Here is a 19,664-nt window from a genome sequence, read left to right as displayed (position 1 = left end):
TAAATAATTTGCTTCTCACATGTCTATCTCAAGCTGAACAGAAATTTTGGAATGCCAGATTAGAAAAAAATATTTTATATGCAGGCAACATTGTATCAATGACAAGCATGTCATGTTTTTGATAAATGTTATACTTAGCAAGGTAAGTCAATAAGCAAAAGTTTAAAACATAATCACAACCATGCAATCACAATGCTTACTGTCTGTCATTCTTTCCCTATTGCCCCCTCCTCACCCTCCTCCCTCTCCTGTAACCTAGGTGACTATGTAGCCGAGGATGATCTTGAACTCAGGATACTACTGCCTCCACCTAACATGGACTAGGCTTATAAGCATGTATTACTGCCTTGCTGAAATCACAATTCAAAGACTAATACTTACTTTTTCTTCAAACTGATCATCCAGCTTCAGTGATCTTCTAACTCTGAAAACAAAATATTTAAAGAAATTTTACATTTGGCAATGCTTTATTTTAGGCTGGTATTTTAGGATAAAATAGAAATAATTGAGTTATTTTTACCAACTAATTTTTATATTGCTTGGTAAAGCTAAATGCCACATGAACAAAATGAATTATAATGACAAATTTGGATTTAATGTTTTTATTTGATCAGTTTATTTCTAGTAGCATATTTTAATATGGGATCTAATTAATTATTTAAATGGACTACTCATATATATATGTACATATATATACATATACATATATATACATATATATACACTAATATAAAATTTAAACATTAGTTTTATTCTTTTTTGGTGGTGGTACTGGGTACTAAAGCCAGGTTTTGTGCTTGCTAGGTAAGAGCCCGACCACTGAGCTATATCCCCAGACTAGTTTTTATTATAGAAAAACTTTAGTAAAAAAATCAGTTGTCCATATAAAAATATTATAAGGAAAAATTATATACAACAGCAAAATAATCTAAATATCTTTGATAGAGACACCAAAAGTCTACTATTTGCATGAACAGAATGCTAAATGGAAGAGGTATTTGTAAGGCAAGGTTTTGCCCATTATCCCAGCATTGGACATGATTCAGAGCAAGCAGACTATGTCTTAACAGGGGAACAGATGCTCCATGTCTTTATAAGTCCCCAATCCATAAGAAACTATTTTTTTGTTTCCTCCACTACACCGATTCAGGAGCGTGCCAGGCTCTCTGTGTGTAAAATCTGTTCTGCTAAATGGGATGCCCAGCTGTTGGTGACAATGCTTAGAAAGGAAAGTTGAATATTTATAATACTTTATTCCGTACAGCTGCCTTCTAAAGAGCAGTCATCAACATTTTATTGATTACAGACTGAATGCTCAAAGGAGAAAAAGGTCAATATAAATTAAAACTGGTTTTCCAAATGCAGTATTAAAAGAACTTCTTGACCTCTTAGACAGAAATTATCCCAAGTACTAGAAACTTAGAGCATTCTGTAAGATTTATATTGTTTTACAGAACCCCTCCTAAAAATATGGATCCTAGAAGATTACTAGAACATTTTTCTGTTTTCAAATGCTGTGACATTAGCTTTTATAAGAATACAAAGCTCGCCCTGATACTGTTCAAATTATTATTGCTATATTATCAATTGCTGATTCTCAGAAAAAGTAATTCTGTGTTCAGATTAGATAAAAAGTAGACCTATGACGCCAAGGAAATGTTAAACTTTCAAGGAAGTGAGTTGAATTATAATAGACTATAATCTATTTTGCTTGTTTAGAACCTAAGGATGGGATTTACTGAAGGTAATAGAGTGTAAGTAAATTGGTAATACATATCCTAAGAAGATTTAGTAGGCAACAGGAGAAGACATCAGAGAAATGACTTAGTTCAGCCTACAGGGAAGTTTGTGCAACTTGCTCAGTATAACATGTTTTCAGAGTGGGAATCTCAGCTCTATGGTAATGCATTGATAAAAACATCTCTCCCATGCTAAGAGACTGGAATCTTTTCTGCATTTCATAGCCAGAGCTAGTAACACATCTTGAGGACTGCTATCCTATTGTGTACTCGGCCTGTTTGTTTAGCTTGCAAATGGCTTGGATTTCCCATGTAATCAATTTTACAGCAAAGCTAATGCATAATTGTAATCTTAAACTGTATACTCTTCCATGCCCTGGACCCACAGTAATGCATATGTGTTCTGATAATCACTTGCTGGAAAAAGTACATAGGCTGAAAGCAGTCTTATAAATGAATATCCACCACAAATGTTGAATGCAAAATTTGGATACTGCTTAACCAACAATGACACCTGCAATACTGTTTGTTATCTGGGTCAGTTGAAGTCAGTGACTTAAATCCCTTGTGAAACTGTTGAAGACGTCTGTAAATTATCCCTCATTCCTTCTCCCATGTGATACTTTTTGTGCTGCTCAATAAATACAAAACAAGGACCTCTGTTAGGGACAGACACAGATTCATAAGACAGCCTTCAGGAAGGCACAGATTCAGACTCTTAGACAAGAAGGACAGAAGACATTGGGAGGGTGAAGTGGAGAACTTGAATCTGAGTTCATTATTGGTTAGGTGACATGAAAAGAAGTGCTTTGACTTCTTTCCTTAATGCAATACTGACACATTATTGGTGTCTCAGAGATTATTACTAATGCATTCAAACTAATCACATAGGTATTGAATTGAGGAAGAGAAAAAAATTACAGATCACTTAAAAAAGAACAAACTTACTAGAATTTATGATAATTTATCCTTACCTTTCAATCAGAATTGGACACACTGTTATTAATTATTAAATTAAGTATCTATTGCTTACACGGGTATCCCTTTATCCATGAACAACTGATATAAGAGGATGAAATGATACTAAATGGATTCCTCTTGAGTCAACAGGAACAGAGCAGAAATAGATGAAACTCATAAGAACAAGTAAAGCTTGGCTAGACACAAGGATCTTTCTCAAAATTCTAAAGTTGTAACTGGTTCTTAAGGCTACTATCTTGTTTAGAAAGTAAATAAATAAACGAAACAGCAACAACAACAAAAAAACCTATGTAAACAATGAGGATGATATATACCTGTAACCGCAACACTCAGGAGGTTGTGGCAGGAGGATCCAGTTTAAGGCCAGGCTAGGTTACAAAAGAAAGCAAGAAGGATAATATATATACACACATATAATATATACACACACAAAGGATTTGAATACACATTTCTCCAAAGATATAAAAATGGCCAACAAGTACATGAAAAGATGGTCAATAATCACTAGGGAATACACATCAGAACTAGGAGGTTCTACATGTTACTCAATACTACTAGTATGATGGCATTATAGAAAAACAAAATACCAAGGAAGCAGTATGGCACAGATGCAGAAAAACAAGAACCCTTGCACACTGATAATGAGAGTGTAAACCAGTAGAGCACTATTTAAACAATATGGTTTCTGAAAAATATTAAAGATAGACTTACCATGATTTAGGACATGAATGGGCATGCATAAAATAATACGGCAGCATTGTTACAATGGCAAAATGGCAGAAGCAGCCCAAGTGGCTGGTAGCAGGTGAATTAATACACAAAACATAGTATGTACATATGTGGATATTAGTTTAAAAAGTGAAATTTGATTCAGGCCTAACTACATTGTATTGGATAACCAATTGGGAGTACATCTTTGGGAGAGGCTAATTCTCCTTCAGTGGTCATTAGCTGCCTGCTGTAAACCACACTAAACAGACTCAACAGTTGTATTTACATGTACATGTTTGTGTAACAATAATGATCAAAGAGAAACAGGCCACCAATTTGAAAGGGAGTGAAGGGGGACATTGGAAGGCTGGGGGAAGTAGTATAATTAATTATATTTTAATTAAAAATTAATAAATAAAAACAACAAAGACATTTGACATTTATTACACTATAGATGAACCCTGAAGACATTGCCCCATGTAAAATAAGCCAGTTACAAAAGGATAAACTATGAAGATTTTATTCTTATGACAGTAGCAAATTCAGAGACTTGAAAATAAAATGGTGACCACTGTGGGCTTGAGGCAGGAAGGAATGGGGAATTATTGTTTAATTAGAGTATGGTTTTTGTCTCACAAGATGAAAATGATCTAGACATAGAATGTGGTAATGGTTATGTTACGATAAATCTTTCCGCCGAAAGCCGCCTGAGCCCCACCACTACCTGTGAGCTTTATGCCAGCCGCCCACCCGAGTTAGGCCCAAATGAATACACAGAAACTTGTAATAGGTTCAATGCTGCTTGACTAATGACTAGGATTCTCATCTCTTAGCTCAGTCTTAACTATCATAAACCTATATATTTTATAAGACTTATCTTATCAGATGCCTTATTGGCGTCCCTCCTTGCCGGTGGATCACATCATACCACTGGAGCAGGAGCAGAGGGGAAAAGAGAGGCATACTTCCTGTTTCCTCGCTTAGATATGAGTCTCCTTGCCATGTCATTTCCTGCCTGGATCATCACTTCTCTACTACATTTCCTAGAATCCTCTTTGACTCCTAGTCCTTGCTTGCCATTGATCAAACAGTATTTTATTCAACAATCAATAAGATAAACATACAAAGAAGTACATTCCCCATCATGGTTACACAATAGTAAACTTTTTACCTAGGCAATCAGTAAAGCACACCCCTGGATTTCAATGAAGGCATTCTTAGAACACACCTTGAACGTGGGAGGCACCACTTCCTAGAGTGGGGGTGCCAATGGATCGAAAAGTACAAAGGAGAGTTGCATACACAGGTGTTTCTCTTTGCTTCCTGGCTGCCCTGATGAGAGTTACTCTCCACTATGCCTCAGTGCCATGATGAAATGACAGGATGAAAACTGCGAGCCAAAATGGGTGTTTCCTTCCTGAAGCTGTTTTGTTCTGCTAACATAACTGGGATCAAAACCATAGTTGCTACTACAATTAATGCTGTTGTGATTTCGTAAGAATATATTTGGTGTGCAGTTTTCGGTAGGTAGGATTATATAATATTCTTTAAGAATGGCCCACTGTTTGATTTAGCTTAACACATGATATAGTATCCTTAAATAGGATTCTATGCTTCATCACGACAAAATGAGTAGGTAAGTTTTACCATATAGTGTTACTAACATCTGTTATAATACTAAATAAGTGGTTCTAAGGGGGAAAGCTATCACTCATTCTTAGCCAGGAAGGAATGATACCATGGAAGCTCACAAAAGTATATAATGAAATTCTTTTCTTATAGAACTTTAAGAATGTTAAATATGATTTTGATTGGTAGGGTCCAGTGCTGTAGTTGTGGGTGAAGAGTAAACTTAGGAAAGCAGGTAAGACTGGGGGGATTTCTCATGCTACGCCAAATACCTCCCCAAGGTTGGGCAAACCACATAATCTCAATAAGCTTCATAAACCTGGTAATACTGGCCTGTAAAATGTAAGAATTTCTGGGTAGAAGATAAAAATATCACTTAGTATTTCAGTGCTTCCATTACTCCTCAATATAATGGACATAATAATGCTGCCAGCCACCAACTTTACAGGAGTGTTTAGAGGACCTGTGAGTGTGATCCTGAGATGCTTAGAAACCCTTTGATAACAGGCAATGGCCAAATTTACAACCCGTGTGACAAGTTAAATGTAACTTGAGGTATATGAAATGACTTACTTTCTATTTTGCATAAGAAAAAGAAAAGAAAGAAGGATGTTCTATTATCTGTTTTGTTCTTTCCTTTTCATTCAAGCCTATGTTTCTCAATAGGGTTTCTTGCAGCACAGGCTAGCTTCAAAATCAGTAGACAGCTGAAGATGATGTTAAACTGCAGATCCTCCTGCCTCTGTCTCCCAGGTTGTAGGATTACAGGCATGTGCCACCACACAAGCCTCCTTGTGTTTTACACAAATACAAACTATTTTCTTACATAAACTTAATAGTTAATTTTTAACAAGCTATTGATACAATGGCAATAATCTATATTGAAGTTTTTTCCTTTGTTGGGGGAGGAATATGTGGTGCAGCTTTGCTGGAGGAAGTACATTTCTGCAGGCAGGCTTAGAGATTAAAATTGCTGGGCAGTGGTGGCATATGCCTTTAATCCCAGCACTTGAGAGTCAGAGGCAGGTCGATCTCTGTGAGTTCAAGGCCAGTCTGTCTACAGAGCAAGTGCCAGGATAGCCAAACTGTTACACAGAGAAACCCTGTCTCGAAAAACCAAAAAACCAAAACAACAATAAAAAACAAAACAAAAAACTTTGAACCTCTTCCAGTTTGTTCTCTGCTTCATGACTGTGGTTCAAGATGTAAGCTATCAACTTCCTGCTCCTCCCACCATGCCTATGGTCATGCTTCCCACCATGACTCTTACACCTCTAGAACCATAAGTCAAAACAAACCCTTTCTTCTATAAGTTGCTTTTAGTCATGGTGTTTTATCACAGCAATAGAAAAATTGGTAATTAGAGTAGGTTGTTGTTTTGAGGAATACAACCATTGCTGCTATCATTATTATTATTATTATTATTATTATTATTATTATTATTATTATTTGGAGCAATGTGAAAGACTTTAGAACTTTGGATTAGAAAAAAAAGGGTTGAATTCTATAAGCAGGCTTTAGCAATGTATTTTAGAAGGATCTTGGAAGGCAACATTAGCAATTGAACTCTAGATCATTCTAGTGACATTTTGGCAAAGAATCTGGCTGTTTTCTGCCATTGGCCTGAGAACCTGATGGAGGCTAAACTAAAAAGTAATGGACTGCAATTGTTAGGGTTTCTACTGCTGGACACCATGACCATGGCAATTCTTATAAAGAAAAACACTTAATTGGGGTGGTTTACAGATCAGAGGTTCAGTCCATTATCATCATGGCTGGACATGGAGGCATGCAGGCAGACATGGTGCAGGAAAGGTAGTTGAGTGTTCTACATCTTTGCTTGCAGGCAACAGGAAGTTACCTGAGCACTGTGTAGTATTTTGACCATATATGAGACCTCAAAGCCCGCCTCCACAGTGACACATTTCCTCCAACAAGGCCACACCCACACCAACAAAGCCACTCAGTTTGGAGGCCTTTTTTTTTTTTTTCAAACTGCCACAACGACCAATTTCTTTGATAGAGAAAATTTCAAGATAGTATAATATTCAGTCTGTGATATGGTTGTTATTAATGTCTTTCACACAAGTCTATAGTAAAAAAGAGCAAGTGGGACAAAATGAAATAAAATGTGCAGTTTAAACAAAAAGAGCACCAGAAGGGCTGAAGAGATGGTTCAGCGGGTAAGAGCACTGGCTGCTCTTCCAGAGGGCTTGGGTTCAATTCCCAGCACTCACATGGCAGCTCACAACTGTCTGTAACTCCAAGATCTGATAACCGTCACACAGACAAATGTGCACATAAAATAACAATAAATAAATTAAAAAAGAGCACCAGAAAATGTAATGCTGCAGCTAAGGCTTATGTTGTGCTGCAATTATTTTGGAAGATTAGTGTTATTAAGTAGAGTCCTACTCTGCACTGGGACAAAGAAGGGTGACCTCTGGATAAGACCCTACTCAGCAAAGCCTGTGAAAAGTAGCCTTAAGGGTTTTGTACTCTTAGAGAACAGTGAATAAAAAAGTTTGCTGCTAATTTCATCAACTGGGGGTGTGCAGGTGTCCAGCCAGAGCTGGAGCCAACCTTGGCAGTACCATCCACTGTGGTCCTGGCTTTAGAAGCACGGGAGACTAGAGTGAAGGGAATGTGGCTTCTTCCTCTGCAGTTCCAGATTGCCGCTGAGGCCAGGCAGCACACGGCAGGGGAAGGTCCTGGGACAAAAATGTGGTTTGTGGGGGTTAGTGAGGAGGCCTCGAAAGTTTATGGGGCTTTTTATAGTAGATCAGTACTTATCCCTAGCATAGGAATGGACTTTAGGAGCCCATCCCACATAGAGGGATACTCCCTGAGCCTAGACACAAGGGGGTGGGCCTAGGCCCTATCCCAAATATGACAGACTCTAAAGACCCCCTATGGAAGGCCTCCCCCTCCCCCTGGGGAGCAGAAAGGGTATGGGATAGATAGGGTGTTAGTTGTGAGGGGAGGAGGGGAAGCAGAGGGAACTGGGATTGACATGTAAAATAATCTTGTTTCTACTTTAAATAAAAAGAAAAAAGAAAAAAATGTGATTTGCGCAGGATCTAGTTTTGGAATGTTGGGGACATTCAAAGATTTTCATTCACCTGTTAGGAGATGAATTCACATCCTTACAAAAGCCCACATATTATAGTTCCCTCTATTATAACATGCTGAATTTTATAACTAAGAAAACATTTATTTAAAATTCATATTTTTAAATATTTAGAGCAAGCACTAATAATTTACCAACCTTAAAAATGCAGGATACCTTTAAGTAAAAGAAATTATATAACTCTGAATATCTCCTGTGGGTCAAACAATGTTTATTAAATGCTTAACTATTACTTAGTCTGGTACACCATTTTAATAATTTAAGATTAGCTTAAAGAAATTACTGATTTATAATCAATCCACACAATAAAAATATTTGCATTTGGCATTAGCGCCAGTCTGACTAACAACACAAACAAGTGTAATAAAATAGTTAGGCTTTCAAGTCAGGCATCATGGTGCATGCCTACAACACCAGTACTGGGAGACGGAGGCAGTAGGATTAGTTATTTATGGCCAGCCTCAGCAACACAGTGAGGTTGGGCTACACTGACAGTTATTTTAAAAAAAATAAAGAAATAGTACATTTTAATTTCTTTCTAGAAAACTATAACTTCGTAAGAATATCAACAGGATTAACCCACTCTAAGAACACTGTCACAGTTAGAAACTCCAACACTAATGCTATTCTACTTTTCTAACTTGGGGACAGAATTAAGTTAATTCCCATAGAAATTGGTTGAGTGTCTTTGGCTGAAGCAGCATGATAATACATATTAATTAGGAAAACAAAGCAAATGCAACTAGGAAATTTACAAGTGAAAAGATGGAAGATGCCGGTCTATTGCATTTGCCATTAGTAATACATAAACATAGATGTGGTGTGAACTGTCTCCAGTCTAAAGCAGCTGCTGCTGACCCCCTTCCCACTCTGAAGTCTGAGCTTCACGTTGGCCTTGAACACCTGATCTTGATCTTCCTTCCTCTAGCTCTCAAGCACCGTGGTTACAGGTATACCACCATATCTGTCTTAGGATAATTTTTTTTAACAGCAATTCGACCATTCACTTAATATTTACTGATCAACTATTTTATTCATGGGTTTTCAAATCCTGGTGTGCACGAGTCCAAGTGATTTTTCCACCTCCCGTCTAAGAGGCAATGCTGCAACCTAGATAAATTATATTGCCTCTGGATTTAGAACATACAGAGAAAAACAAGGGTACATTTGGTTGGGGAGATTAGCTTAAAGAAATTAGGAGCAGCAATTAGTTGATTCACCTGTTTCTCAAAGGATCGAACAGATGGTAGAGAAACTATACTTACCAACAATTTAATATAGGTAAACTCTAAATCTTAAAAACAAGCCACAAAAAGCTACTTAAGTTGGTTATGATGCATACTAAAAAACAAATGATATTCAAATTATAAAAGCAAGCAACCAAAGATTCATCACCCAATTTAAGCAACAGTAGCACCAACATGATTGCATACACCTGACTGATCCTTCCCTAGCCAAACAGCTTCCCCCATGAGGCAACCATTAAAATGAATTGTATGTCCCTGCTTTTTCCCATTAAAATCTTAGTACACAATTTTTTTCTTCCTCTTAAACTTTAAAGGCTATGTGCAGTCTTCAACAAATTGGTTCCTTCATTCACTATATTCTTAAGATCCCATCCTATTGTCATTGGTTATTTTTTTTCCACTTATTTTAGATTCATTCAGGCCATTTCCCCAATTACTCTTTTAGGAAAATAATAAAAGTTTTTTTCTTTGTTTCTCAATATGTTAAACCTATTTATTTCCAGTTACACATTACTCAAATTTAGCCCACAGTTTACATAATGTTGGGAATTTTTGAACGCTAAAGTAGGGCTGAAGAGTAGGGTGGGTTGAGAAAACCAAGCATCCTGACACTCAACAGAGACAAGTTTATAGAAACAAGGTGACCGTGGGACTACATGGTATACTCCTTTTGCTCACAGAGGGCCCCTCAAAACAGCAACATCCAGGGAAGAGATACCTACGACATTCCGGGACTCTGGGAAGGGCCGCGGTTGCTGGGTAGAACCAACTGAGACACCGCAAACGCGGAAGCAAAAAAGCCCGCGCAGTAGGCACTGGATGCGGTGTCACACATACCGCGGTCCGCTGGAAACAGCCTCCGCGAGATAAAGAGCCCGAGGAAAGGGGTGTGCAGGGAGGCCAGGCCAGCGCCCCATCTAGCCATTGCCAACCCGCTCTCACTATTCCAGATAAAGCAGCCTAGCAGCAGACGAGCGCAGTGCTGTGACTGTACTCTCCAGGTCAGAGGTCCACGCATCTCTGGGCGGACTGTTTGGGAGGTGCTCTGCCTCCTACTTCCGGTGGCGGAGAGGGGCAGTTGCTATGGTAATCTAAAAGAAGGCGGAGGTCTGTCCGGCTGCGCTGATAGATTCGCGAAACTACTAAAGAAAATTGGCTGCCCTTCTTGGTTTGTGAGCTGAAATTAGGTAGCAACCGGCACTGTCTCTCGCTCTCTCGCTCGCTCTGCCCCTCACTGTGTGGCTGCCTCTCCCACATACTACGTTTACTTTTGTGTCAGCTCGTGCATGCCCCTGAAACACCCAGGAATGCAGCATCGTGGCTAGAGGAACACAAAACAGAGAGCTTGTCTCCCATTAGCTGTGACTATTACATGGTGCAGCGAAGGTGACTGGATGGCTCTCTGTTTTCACTCGGCCCTTTAGACGCCTAAGGCGCTTGTTAACAGTTTATTTTTCCTGCTTATTGTGTGTCTGGATATTTATGGAGCCGTTTGCTACAGTGTGCTCTCCAGGCCCCTGTCTCAGTCTTGGGCTAGAGTTTTAAATAATAGGGAGTTTCCGAGCCCTAGGGGTGCAATTATACATTTATTTAAGCTTCAGTTTAGACTCTTTTCACAGGAAGGGAAAGAATAGAATTCTGGAACATTTCTGTCCTGGGATTTCCGTATGAGAATAACCCTATTTGGAAAGAGCATTTGAAGAAGATCCTTAAAAAATATGTTTTTAAATTGCTTGCTGTAAAGCGAGTGCTCGTTCTTTCTTATTGGAACAGTTTTCTTTCACATTTGTGAGATGCTGTGCACGCATATGTGTTTAAAACTGATGTTTAATTATGGTGATACCAATTTGCAGTAACCAGACTGTGACACCACATCCCTATGGGGTCCTTCTAAATCTGGTGTAATATGAAAGTGTCAGGCAGGCGGTCTGTGTATTATAAATAGGGTACTTCATCCATGATAAGCGATTATTATCTTTCTTTCCCAAGTGTAAAAGACCTACATAATTCAAGAAGGTGCCAGTGATTTAGGCTTCCTGAGTAAGAATCCAATGAGTCCTGAAGGGGACTCTACCTGTGTCGTCTTATTGTTCAACTTGAACTATTCAATTTATTAGATTGGAATGTATTTTTAGAAGTCAACGCAGGATAAAGTAATGTTGGGAGCCATTAGAACACCAAGACAATTTAGCACCTCATAGTAGCCTTTGTTCAATAAACCTTCATCCACGATAACAGAGGAAACTACTGAAATCTCACAACTTACCATTAACTGGGTGACATCTCTGTCCCTCAATTTCATCATCTGTAAACTGGGCAAAAAGTGCCTGGTCAGTGCAGTAAAGGATGGAATAAGATGTATGATTGTGTATTAATGTCTTATGAGCAGAGGTTCTGTATGGACCCCAAATATTAACTACTAATAAAGGAACTCAGTAAAGCCCAGTGGTAATAAATGAGAATTAAAATATCCAGTGATTTGGCATGTGCTGTATTATAGAAATATTAATGAAACGATTTAGTTAATCCTGCTATGCAGGGTGGGTGTCAACTACAGTTGATTTACATAAGATATCTTATTGTTAGGGAATTTCAGTCCATCTACAGTTTCTTTAGCATTTCTATGTCCTGTAGTATTCTGTATGCTTCACTTTGGGAACTGATATAATCTTTACCTTTTGGAGTCTCAAATGACCTCTTAGTTGGAGATAATGGGTGTGTGAATTTTCTTTTTTCTGATTCTTTTGTATTGTGCTACATCTTTGTTCTTCCAGATTTTATATACTTGAGGAATTATACACATGTGTGTTTGTATATAATTAGAAATCAGTTGTTGAGGATTTATTCTATTTAACATGCACTGGTAAGTTCATATAAATGCTATGACATTTATCTTTTTTATTCTATGTATAAAAACTTTAATAACCCAATGCCCCACCTCATGGTGGTACATTTGCAGTTTAGGTGATTTACATCAACTAAAGTAAATTTTTAAATTGTTTTCTGATAGAATGGCCAGCAATCCTGGAAGTGATGCAGCTTTGGGTACTCAGATATCAATGCATTTGGGAAGTCCCCGAGTAAAGAAATTGTCACTAACTGAGCAGGAGGTATTTTATATGAATTGTAGAGCCGCCTATTTAACTATCTTCAAAAGCAGCTTGGAAAACATTATTTCTAAGGATCAACTTTACCTAGGTAAATTTTTTAAAGTTGAATATTTTGCCTTATTTGTTGAAAGTTAATAGATTGAAAAGTCTGAATTAGAATTACATCATTGATTCACTCCAATTTCATAGTGAAACAAGCAACAGGACTGCAAGAAACCATAGCTGCAATATATATATATATATATATATTATATATATATATATATATATATATATATTGAGAGAGAGAGAGAGAGAGAGAGAGAGAGAGAGAGAGAGTGTGTCTCTGTGTGTGTAGATTGTGTATTCAAAGCTTCCATCAGTTACTACTTGCTTAAAAGTTGTTACTGTTTTGTTGCTGTTTTTTAGTTGTCATGGTGGTGCTTTAGATTTATAATAATAGAATCAAAACCCTTTTGCCATCTGACTCACTAGTCAAAGAATTTGCAAAACTAGGGTCAAGTAACTGTAAAAGAAAAATATAGCCTGGTCGTGGTGGCTCACGCCTTTAGTCCCAGCACTCGGGAGGCAGAGGCAGGCGGATCTCTCTGTGAGTTCGAGACCAGCCTGGTCTACAAGAGCTAGTTCCAGGACAGCCTCCAAGAAAAATATAGATAAATGAAATTTTAGAAGAGATGTAGGAGTTGGGAGGTTTTCTTATTCTACCCATTATCATATTTTAAAATTCTTTTGGCTGTAAAAGTCCTCCATATCACTGGATGTGATCCTTACCAGGCTGTCAAATAACTTGGAGACCTTGATTCAGGTAGTCTTTAGTCACTAGAGAGGGGCAAATGACAATAGCAAGAAATGCTATTGATGATTCATGTCAGTTTCATCAAGGCTAATATTATGAGCACAGAAACTGAGTTTCTTCACCATATTTAGAAGTAATTTCTTTAAACCAAAATTCTGCTATGTTTCTGCAGAAATACTTTGGGGTTTTATGCATATGATTGCTTTCAGAGACAATTCATTTGGAAGAATGATGTAATTTTGTCAAGATTAAAGCATATTTGCTATCTAAATAGAAGACATTAATTAAATAGTTTAAGAACAAATGCATATGATGGCATCAATTTTCAAAATTATGTGTAACTTTGACTTACATAATTTTAAAATTAGTAAACTTTCATCTTGAATTTTAAGTACTTGTGTTTATTTGGCATATATTAAATAGTATAGGCAGAAACCCAGTTAATTAAAACTCCACTTTGACACTGTTAGTGAAATATCTTGAGGTTTTTTTTTATTTTCTTTTGAAAATAGAAACAGTGGCTGGGCATGGTGGTGCATGCCTTTAATCCCAGAACTTGGGAAGTAGAGGTAGGTGGATCTCTGAGGGTTCAAAGCCAGCCTGATCTACGAAGCGAGTTCTAGGACATCCAGGACTGTTACACAGAGAAACCCTGTCTTGAATCCCCTCCCCTGAAAAAAAAATTAGAGACAGTGAATTTGCTAATTTGAAAAGTTTAACTACCTTCTTCTGGTATAGTTCTTAAACTATTAATCAATTAATATGTATTAATGAGATACTGTCAGCCCTGTGAAATTATCTGGGTAGAAAACAAGGCAGTTTTTGCATCTCCAGTGTTCCACATGATTTTGGTTTAAGGTGGAATAGTCCTTGTAGCACTATTGGGCTTAAGATAGTTTTTACAAAGGAATAACTACATCGGTGACATCTGTTTCTTACTACTCATTTTCGTGTGCTTCTGCCCTTAGCACATAACATATGGTCTGACATTTCCATCCCGAGTCGACACAGAAGGACCACAGGTATTAGATACATGGCCAAACTTAAGTACACTGGAATAAAAAGATCAGTATATAGATGTCAACCTTGAAACATCTGCAGTTAGAAAAGACTTCTCAGATGGGAAGGCATCTATTTTGGCATAATTAATTTTATTTTGAGACAGTTATTCTTTTTAAATTAACAGTTATAAAGAAGCTGATGATATATCTTAATGCTAGAGCACTTACACAGGCCTAGAGTTTCAATCCTCAGCACTTAAAAAAAAAAAAAAAGGAAGAAGAAGATAACACACCCAGAAGATTCTTAGGTGGTGAATATAGTAGTCAAGTATGAAGGTACACACTGATCAATCATCCCAGCACTCAAGAAGCTGCGGCAGGAGGATTATCTTAAGTTTGGGGTCAGCGTGGGTCATAGTGAAAACTGTCCAAAGTGAGGATGGAGAGGGGGGAGGGCACACTAAAATTTTCTTTGTTTTTGAAGATAGTGGCAAGCGTTTGCTGAGCTGCTATTTCTAAGAGTTGTAAGATGGTTTTCCTAAATATTTACCAAAAGATTTTTCTTCCCCAGTAGATTTTTAACCTTCAAACTACAACTTCATTTAAGTTCTGTTTTATTCTTCCATTCTAGTCAGTGAAGTTGACTAAGGATAGATTCCCAAATGCATATACCAATTCTCTAACTGTTGATAGATGAATTATGGAATTGTTTGTTCACATATTAGACAAATACTATTCTTTATTCCTAGGGAAGCATGGTAATCAAGGATTTTGTATCCAAAATGTGAAAAAAATATATGCTCAATGCTATACATTTCCATAAAGGTCTTATAAGCAGATAGAAGGTGGCAGTTACTATAATAAAAACTGATGTCAGTAGAACCTTGAGATGGTTCAGTGGTTAAGGGCATCCACTGCCAAACTTAACAGCTGGAGCTGCATCCCTGGGACCCATTAGGTAAAAGAAGAAAACAAACTCCTGAAATTGGCTTCTAACCTCCACTCATATTGTGTGCATGCACACACAACCCCTCACACTAAATAAATGTTAAAAAAAAATAAATTCTGTTGGCTGTGTAGACTATCTTCTTGTTTCCCTTCCTCTGTCTGTTTCAGTTATCTAAGTGCAGTGTATTGACACAAACTGGAGGATGGGAAAATGTCTCTCAGTCTTTCAAATGTAAGTCATGACCATAAGTAGCAATATTATGCTTAACATGTAGACTTTACATAGGCCAATGAGTAGAGGTACTTGCCACCAAGCTTGAGGACCTGAGTTCAGTCCCCAGAATCGACATGGTGGAAGGATAGAACCAACTACAACAAATTGTCATCTGCCCTCCATGTTTGCACCATATTTGTGTGATACACACAAATAATGGTGATGGTGATGATGCACACACACAAATAATAATAATAATGATAAATACATAAGATGTAAATATTTTGAAAGATGTAGAATGTACACTTACATCACCGAACAACTTTGGACCCAAAAAAGCTTGTGTCTCTGAAAAACAAAGTTAGCCTTTGTATGATTACATGCAACAGTGCCTAATAATTGATTCAAATATTTATATTTATTCTGTTGATCTAGTTTCTCTTTCCTAGTAGATATTTCTCTTAATTGTTTTGTATTTACTAATCTTCTTCACATTAAATTATAGAAGGTTCAGACAATCATTTTAATGTTGATTTATCAGGCACATATAAGTATATATTCTCACCAAAATAGTTGGAAATTTCCAATATGATATTTTAAAATAAAATTTGGCAGCACAATTCAAGACAGATATAGCTTTAGAAATTTAATGATTTTTTTTTCCTCTGGTGGCTTAGAAACTTAGTTCATTATGGACAGTTATAAGTAATATGTAGAAATTCATTTGCAAATCACTCCATCATTTGTCTTCAACTGAACAAGGTGTCTATAATTGTTTAAAGATATTGTATTTAGTGTTGTGTGACATATTGTAACTCTTTTACAGAGTTATAAATGAAAAGCATTTAACGGTTGTGTCTGTGATACTCTTCTAAAGGTTTACAACCCCTTGATTTCTAACAGGGTCATAACTATAAATGGATGCTTCTTAAAAATTGTTACATTTAGTTAATTATGAGTGTGTGTGCACACATGCATGCCCTCACATACACACACACCAGTGTGGTGCCATTTGTGCATGCAAGCACATGGCAAAGCATGTAGAGGTCAGAGGACAATTTGTGGGAGTTGATTCTTTCCACTGTGTGGATCCTGGGGATAGAACTCAGGTTGTCAGGCTTGGTGGCAAGTGCCTTCACCTGCTGAAATCATCTCACTAGCTCTGCAAATGGATGCTTTTGTGCATATAGTTGGCATTTGGAACAGGGTTGATATTCGGGAGCCCCTACTACCTAGCTCTAGTGAATGTTATAGATATTACACCTTGTTGACATTAAAATTCTCAAATAAATGAGTACTTCCATTCACTGAAATATCTGTCAAACCTGAAAAAGTAGTCATTTATACTTTGTGTGGTTACCCCTATGTTCTAAAAAAAAAAGAAAGAAAGGAAGGAAGGAAGGAAGGAAGGAAGGAAGGAAGGAAGGAAGGAAGGAAGAAAGAATCCAGTCAACCTTGTTTTCTCTAAAAGTTCTTAAATAAACCAGCTGGTTTCAGTGGCTTATCCTTGTAATCCCAGCTCTTTGGAGATGGAGGCAGGAAGATCACATTAAGTTGAAGACCAAATCAGACCTACAAAACGAGTCCCAGGGTGGACTGAGCTAGAGAGTGAGAATCTACCTCAAAAGTAAAAGTCTACCTCTTAAGTAAACCACATAGTGCCAGTTAAGTAGGTTGAAAACCAAACAGAAGGAAAAAAAATCAGTTCTGCCACTAATATACTAAGTCTCTCTAGCTGGTCAGAATATATACTTTTTGCTTTGAATAATGAAGCATACATACATGGATGTAACTATCTAGAGAAACACATTGATGTAACTATATAGTCAATACCAATGTTGATGCAGTGACAGATATTGGATTTGCTTACTAATATATAGGGTTTGAAGAAAAACAATACTCAAATATCAAATCCAAATGTTATAATAATATATAATACTTTTTTTAATTGGGCAGCTCTTCAGCATGCAGGAAGAAATCCATCACAAAAGACCATTAATAAGTATTGGACTCCTCAAACTGCCAAACTGAATTTTGATGATTTTTGCATCATTTTAAGCAAGGAAGAACCTACTTCAAAAGCAGAATTGCTAAAATCATTTAAACAATTAGATGTAAATGATGATGGCTCTATTCTACACTCTGACCTTTATAAATATCTAACGAAGGTAAGACCCATGAGAGTTTTATACTGTGCATAAAGCAACTGGAATACCACGTTGGCTACCAAAATCCACATTAAAGTAAGTATTCTCTCAACAGGTGAAATGGACAGCATACAGTATTTATAATTTGCAATCCTTTTCTACGAAATGTGCTTTATAATTAGCAGAAAACATAAAATCGAGCCTGTGTTTCCATCTCACTTACCCCTATGTAATTCTTTTCTGCTCAGAAATCTAAAAACTCATGATTTTTATGTGTTTAGTAAAAGGGAAAGAAGCACAACTGTGATTAGAAATCATTTTGTTTCTTTTTTTCTTTTTTGTTTTTCTAGACAGAGTTTCTTTGTATAGCCCTGGATATCCTGGAACTAGCTTTGTAGACCAGGCTGGCCTTGAACTCAGGAATCCACCTGCCTCTGTCTCCTGAGTGATGAGATTATAGGCATGAACCACCATGCTCAGCTCACTTTGTTTCTTGAACACTTTGAAAAGATATTATTACTCTAACTTCGATAGCCATTATTATAGACTCTGTAACATAAATTGTTAAAATTCCTGAAACTGAGATTAAGCATATTTTCACAAAATTTAATAATTTTATGAAATTTTATTTTGTCTCATTGTTGCTTAATATTCTCAATCTGACTCATAATGAAACCCCTATTCAAACTTATATGTAGAAGAGATTAAAATATATTTCTAACCTGGCACTGTAGCCACCCACATCTTTAATCCCAGTACTTGGGAGGCAGAGGCAGGCAGATCTCTGTTAGTTTCAGGCTAACCTGGTCTACATAGTAAATTCCAGGTCAGTCAGGTCTATATAGTGAAACTGACTCAAAACAAAACAAAACAAAACAAAAGCAAAACAAAAAATGTATTTCTACCATCACCATAAATATCAAAGCATTAATTATGTTGTTTTAAAATAAGTCTTGTTTTATTTCTAGAGAGGTGAGAAGATGACTCAGGAAGAAGTAAATGCTGTAATAAATTTGGCTGATGTAAATGCTGATGGAAAGTTTGACTACATTAAGGTAGATACGTCCTCATTGATATAAACTTGCATGCTGTGTAGGAAATCATTTTTAATTTTCCCCAGTGCTTCTAAGGTATAACCGACAAGATTATATATATTGATAATGTATGCAAAGATGCTTTTGGTATATGTATACATTGTGAAATGAATAGATCATATCAGATAAGTATGTTTGTTATTAATGTATTAAACCCAAGGCTTCGGGGTCTGGAGAGATGGCTCAGAGGTTAAGAGCACTGACTGCTCTTCCAGAGGTCCTGAGTTCAATTCCCAGCAACCACATGGTGGCTCACAACCATCCATTATGAGATCTGGTGCCCTCTTCTGGTGTGCAGTTATACATGGAAGCAGAATGTTGTATACATAATAAATGAATAAAATCTTAAAAAAAAAAAACCCAAGGCTTCATATGTGCTAAACACTACCCTGAAGCAACTCCAGCCCTTGTATAAGTGTTTGTTTTTTCTTTAGTATTGGCAAGAGTATAGTGTTATACTGTATATCCAGTGTGCTTTTAATTTATCCTCTTCAGTCTTACAATTATGATCTTATGATCATATTAAAAATAGTGTAGGGCAAACCTCCCTAATTTGAACATTCAAAATATGAAATGCTCCAAAATCTGAAGCTAACATCTATATGTGAACTCATGTGAAGGCCTACTAAAAGTATTGCATAAAACTTACTCTGGGCTATTTGTATAAGCGTACATGAAATATAAGTGGATTTCATGATTAGACTTAGATACCACAAGATATCCTATTATGTATCTGCACATGCTCCAAAATCTGAAGTATCCAAAATACTTTTGGTCAAAGCATTTTGAATAAAGGCCACTCAACTTGTATAATCAAGTTAAAATATATATATGTGCAGATACAGATATACAAACAAGCATAGAGACTGCCTTCAGAAATGAACCTTTTCTAGGGTGGAACAGTCATAAAAATTATT

General features: G+C 36.9%; 2 protein-coding genes across 12 annotated transcripts in view; one reads left to right on the top strand and one right to left on the bottom strand.

The window, feature by feature from the left end:
- The window catches only part of Itgb3bp (integrin subunit beta 3 binding protein), a 40,376-nt gene extending 29,913 nt beyond the window's left edge, over positions 1-10,463 (bottom strand). Inside the window, exons 1-2 of one of the 4 annotated variants that reach the window (XM_027400491.2) lie at positions 10,160-10,463; positions 382-424 (exon numbers count right to left, since the gene is read on the bottom strand). In XM_027400491.2, coding sequence (XP_027256292.2) covers positions 382-424; positions 10,160-10,455 — 339 coding nt within the window. In that variant the 5' untranslated portion in view covers positions 10,456-10,463. Of the gene's footprint in view, positions 1-381; positions 425-10,155 lie in introns of all 4 variants that reach the window. The other 3 variants (XM_027400496.2, XM_035439786.1, XM_035439785.1) reach the window with 3 other exon arrangements.
- The window catches only part of Efcab7 (EF-hand calcium binding domain 7), a 44,957-nt gene continuing 35,633 nt past the window's right edge, over positions 10,341-19,664 (top strand). For 2 of the 8 annotated variants that reach the window (XM_027400485.2, XM_035439778.1), the window contains exons 1-5: positions 10,491-10,624; positions 12,448-12,635; positions 14,312-14,365; positions 17,463-17,674; positions 18,622-18,708. In XM_027400485.2, the coding sequence (XP_027256286.1) occupies positions 12,449-12,635; positions 14,312-14,365; positions 17,463-17,674; positions 18,622-18,708 (540 nt within the window). In that variant the 5' untranslated portion in view covers positions 10,491-10,624; position 12,448. Of the gene's footprint in view, positions 10,439-10,483; positions 10,625-12,211; positions 12,301-12,447; positions 12,636-14,311; positions 14,366-17,462; positions 17,675-18,621; positions 18,709-19,664 lie in introns of those variants that run through there. The other 6 variants (XM_027400490.2, XM_035439783.1, XM_035439779.1 and 3 more) reach the window with 5 other exon arrangements.

Source organism: Cricetulus griseus, chromosome 2 (assembly GCF_003668045.3).
Source record: "Cricetulus griseus strain 17A/GY chromosome 2, alternate assembly CriGri-PICRH-1.0, whole genome shotgun sequence".
Lineage (NCBI taxonomy): Eukaryota > Metazoa > Chordata > Mammalia > Rodentia > Cricetidae > Cricetulus > Cricetulus griseus.
This window is presented reverse-complemented; position numbering and strand designations above follow the sequence as displayed.